Source organism: Convolutriloba macropyga, chromosome 7 (assembly GCF_964194025.1).
Source record: "Convolutriloba macropyga chromosome 7, txConMacr16.3, whole genome shotgun sequence".
Classification (NCBI taxonomy): Eukaryota; Metazoa; Xenacoelomorpha; order Acoela; family Convolutidae; genus Convolutriloba; species Convolutriloba macropyga.
Window position 1 is genome coordinate 39,721,719 of NC_134474.1, and position 5,086 is coordinate 39,726,804.

A 5,086-nucleotide genomic window follows, 5' to 3' on the forward strand; every position below is an offset into this window, starting at 1 on the left:
GCGACTTGAAAGTTTGCCAGAGAAGTGGAAAGTGGCCGCAGTTTGTCCCATCTGCAAAAAAGGCAACAGGAAACTGATGAACAACTCTCGCGGAAGACCGCTCCTTAACATAGAGAGCAAATGCTTTGAGAAATGCATATATGAGCCTCTCTACACTCATTTTGTGCAATTCATGAGTGATCATTAGCACAATTTTGTGCGCAAAATATCGATATTAAGCAACATATAAAATTTCTTCAAAGAGTTCATCAGACACTGTAGTGCGACAAGGATGGCACTGTAGTCTTTTTACTCCGACTTCTAAAAGGCGTTTGCGTAGACCGTATTCCGCACCGTCTACTAGTAGAAAAGTGATTTTCAATTCGAGTCGGTGGTTGCTTCCTCGAAATCCTCCATGATTACCTGTTTTGAAGAGAACAGCTTGTTCGAATGAATAATTGTTCCTCTGCAACCCTCGAGGTCCCCTCTCGGGCCCCTCTCAATTTGCGTCTTGATCAACGACCTACCTGAATTGTTGAAAATCGGCGAACCATTCATCTTTGCAGACGACCTAAAGCTCCTTTTCACATGAAAAACCGACTGGCAAATTCAAAAAGACCTGAACCGCATTCAGCACAGGGTGGAGACCAACAAAATGGATCTGGCGATTGAAAAGTGCGCTGCACTGAAAATCCAATACCACTCCGGGGATCTGATGTTAGGCATAAGTCAACTGCACAGCGCTGACTCGATCAAAGATCTTGGTATATTCGTGACTAAAGACATGACGTGGTCTCTACACATCTCCGAAAGACTCAAGAAAGCCAGCAGGGCTCTTTACCTGCTTCGAAGAAACGTTTCGCCGAAAGTCAATGTGTCTGTCAAACTCGGACTATATAAATCCATTCTTCTGCCAATACTGCTCTACGGGATGAACTGCGTACGGTTGAGCCGTGGTTCAACCAGAGATTTAGAGAGCTTTCAAAAACGTGCCTTGAACTGGGTGTGCTATGACTCCAATTGAAGCTACCTCCAGCAGCTACGTCTCGTCAACGTACTACCACTTCCGCTCTTCATGCAGTGCAACGACATTCTGCTCATGTCGAAACTACTTGTTGAAGGAGAACATAACATCAACATTCCCACTTACAACCCTAAATCTGGTAGGTCTCGCGATGTTTTTCAATCTAAACAAGTGCAAGAAAGAAAAGACTCGTGGAGAATATATCTACCGGACATGCAGAGTCATTAACAGAATAAACGAACAAATCCAGTTTGCCAACCATGTCGGTCTAAAATCGCGAATAGTCAACCTGATGTGGAAGTTTGTCGACAACGGATTCTCTGATTCCAACCTTTGCACATGGCAACTATGTTGCGACTTCTATGACTGTCGCAACATTTGGACATCGTTCTAATCAGAAGTTACGGGAGACATCCCTCTGGTGTCAAACCCCAGGAAGCCACAACAACAACAACAAATATTTCTCGGAGGACCAAATTAATCCAACATGTACGAACCCTTAAACCAAATGATTAAGTGATCAAACCTTACTTGATTCAATCTATGCAATAACAGGAACTGATATCCTCTCGGATCAGTATCACAAGCGGATCCTCTCAATTTTAGTAACATAGTGGCAACTGACCGACGCACTATTGGCTATTGACATAACAAAGCTACCGATTCCTCTAAAGTTCATATAACATAGCAGCAAGTGACTGAAGCCATACATTCTTTTCGGTTGCACTAAAGATTGTTTTCAAAATTGTCTATTAGTATATTAGGTGTTGAGAGCAGTCCTATGGTTTTGTGCGTTAGTAGGAGTAGTTTAGACTTTCAAACACACGAGGGTTTGCACCAATCATTTGATCTGATACGTTGTACAGGATTGTAACTCCCAAAATTCCAAGTTTCACGAGGAGTTGACTTCTGAGTAAAAAAGTTTCAAAATATTTCCAGTACCGTTTACTTAGATAAGTTTTGTCTAAGAGTTCAATTTTTATTTCAAATCTTTCTCTAATTAGATTTAGTAACTGACTTGATCTTTTCCAAAAATTCTCAATCGCTTTTCTTTTTTGAGTTTCTGGAATTGGAACTAGCTCATTTTGTTTGGTTATTTTTCCTTGAGTATTCAATGCATTGCAGATTTGGCAAACTGATGTAATAATTGCCTATGATTAGGGAAATGGGCAGCAACAGAGCAACCAAATCGAAGTAAATTGATTTAAAAAAATCAATTGTAATTCTATTAGCCTTCTCTTGTAACCAGAGTCGCAATTGTCTAACATCCAAGCGGTTGCTTTTTTCTGAATTCGGTCAATCTCTGAATTCGGTTTCGATTTCAGTAGGAAACCACAATTCCAAGACGTAGATGATGATATGCACTACGTACCCAACATATGCTTTGAGTTTCGTTTTTATTTTCGCTACCATAGATGTGTTTTGTTGAGATAGATGGCCTTCCAAGATTTTCTAGCACCACTTATTTGCAGTTTATTTCCGAGATAATTTGATGGACAGTATTATTCATTTTTGTTCATTTTTTCAAGTTTTTTCTCATCAAGTATTGTTAGCGGATTAGTTAGTCAGTTTTTAATTGGCAGGAGGTACTTCTTTTTCCATTAAGTAATATTTTTAATTTTAACTAATTCCTATTCAGTAATTTTTTCTACGCCTAAAAGTGGATAAATTGAGGATGCAATGGTACCACTATACATTGAAACTGGTTCTTAAAAAGAAGCCCCTTATTAGTTAGGAAATAAAATCAAATGGTTTTTTCTAAAACAATTGCAGTGAATTTTATTAGAACGAAAAAAAGAAAAAATTGAAAAATATGTAATGTAATTAACGTCGAAAGTAATTTAGAACCACCTATTTTTACGAAGTATAAATTCAATTTTTGTCGCACTATAGCTCCATCTTTCAAACAAATTTGTCTTCAAATTTGGTCTCCAGAGCTATTGCTCTTGTTGACTTCAGAAATTCAGAAAATACGTACTGGTAACTTTATTATCAGTGTTTCTCTGTAATGTTTATCGCAATTGAATATTCAATCACAGTTGAACAAACGCGAGAAAGTATCACACTTTGAGACAACGTTTGGATCTTTGTGCCCCAGTATATTTTGCACCTGAAGTTAGAGCACGTACCAGTACATAGTAAATCATTATGTAAAAATATTGCATGTGCGTGTAGGGAGCTAGTGCAAATAATATGCATCCATGAAGCCGGCGGGGGGGGGGGGGCAAAACGGAGAAAGATCCCAACTTTACATATGTTAAGTTACTGTTATGTTTTTTCTGAGATCAATGGTTTACAATTTTGTCGGAAATTTTATTGTCAGATTGCGTCGAAAAATGAATTTTCAATGGCCTACGCACTATTGGCATAACGTTTCCATCATTTATTAACAAGCAAATCGTGATTTGTAAAAGCGATCGTGAGTTGTAAAAGGTGCCCCGCAGCTAACGGTGGGCAATAAAAAGTTTTGAATTGACAAAAATCATAAACTTCGAACTTAATTGCAACATTTCCACGAAGAAAAGCTCCTTTTTTTCAGTCCTGATATTCAAGCCCGACAATTTCGATACTTCACTGTCAGTGATAGCTTTTAAGTTTTAATGATAGTTTCAATGATAGGGAGTATTTCTAACAATGAATTGGTTTAGTGCTCCTTTCTCCGGAGCTGCATTGTTAGGCGAAATTTTTAAACTCTGTCGATAAGGAAACATATTTGTCAGATATTCTTTAAGGGAAATTAGGTACACTAAAGCATTCAATTCAATGTAAAGCCAGGGAAGATAGAGTTTTATTTTTCAAATTCAATTTTTGTAGCATATCGTTAATTTTAATATCCTTCAAAGTTCAATTTTTCACATCTCAATGTTTTCATATGAGATCTATTTGGATACCAATAGTGTGGGCAATAAAAAATCATTAAGATAAACCTACCATTCTTTTGTCGTTCTTATGGTTTTGGTACAATTTTTTCCTAAGTTGTTACTAGTTCTGTACACTCAGCAATTTTTTAGTAATCAAAGCACACTCAGCAATCAAAGTATATTGGATCATCTTTTCAGAGATAGCATGGCCCCTCAGAAAAAAGGTGTTGTGAGGATGAATGATCCGGCAATTGCAAAGGCTACTAAAGCCAAGGCAGCTGCAAAATTGGGAGCTCCGAAGAAAATGAAGCTGAAGGTCTACAAGAGGCGTCAATTTATCAGACCGAAGACTAAGACACCGAAAAAGAACCCTAAGTACGTTAGGCGCAGTGTTCCGAAGGTTCGGGCGCTTGACAGGTTCAAGATCATGAAGTACCCCTTGACAACTGAGTCTGCCATGAAGAAGATTGAAGACAATAACACCCTGGTTTTCATCGTGAACCGACAGGCTGACAAGAGGCAAATCGCGACAGCTGTTAAAGAAATGTACAAAATTCACGCCTCTAAAGTTAACACCTTGATCCGCCCTGACGGCCAGAAAAAGGCATTTGTTAGATTGTCTGCTGACTACGATGCCCTAGATGTAGCCAACAAAATTGGTATCATCTAAACTGTACTGCTCTAAAATATGTTCCAGAAGATTGCATCTGTGCAAAGATTTCCATGAGTTGATTTTGAGGCTCGAAAAGATGTTCTTGCAGCTTTAATGTCATCTTCTTGTGAATTTATTTTGACCGATTGATAATTTTTCTCGAGCCGAATGGATAGACATTTTCAATTGAGCTTTTCCAACTGAAATCGAGTTAAATGAAAAAGCTGCTTGATGAAAATGAATTTGTGTTAGGGCATTATGAGAACAATTTGAACAGATTTTAAAAACAGTTCGATTGCTTGTTTATCGTTTATCTAACCCTCGATATGCAGCAGTTAAACAAGAAAACTTAATTTTAAATCTTTCCCAGCCTAGACGTGTATATCCCATCGGAGCTCTTTTTAACTGATAGCCTTAATTTGCATGACTAATTTGCATGTGTTATAAGACGACTCGTGATTTTATTCGATGCACAGGGATTCTTATAGCGCACAACGATCACAGAAATTTCTGAAAAACAAATAGCTTCACTGTCGTAATTTGTTGCAAAAAGTGCATATTCAAAAATGA

At 37.9% G+C, this 5,086-nt stretch overlaps 1 protein-coding gene across 1 annotated transcript; it reads left to right on the forward strand.

The window, feature by feature from the left end:
* Positions 1-4,026: 4,026 nt before the first annotated feature.
* On the forward strand, positions 4,027-4,669 carry LOC142342274 (uncharacterized). Its single transcript, XM_075393555.1, has one exon. The coding sequence runs from the start codon at positions 4,070-4,072 to the stop codon at positions 4,532-4,534; it is 465 nt and encodes a 154-aa protein (XP_075249670.1). The 5' UTR covers positions 4,027-4,069; the 3' UTR covers positions 4,535-4,669.
* Positions 4,670-5,086: the final 417 nt, after the last annotated feature.

Coding starts and splice junctions, on each gene's coding strand:
- LOC142342274 (XM_075393555.1), top strand. CDS start 4,070: ATGGCCCCTCAGAAAAAAGGTGTTGTGAGGATGAATGATCCGGCAATT.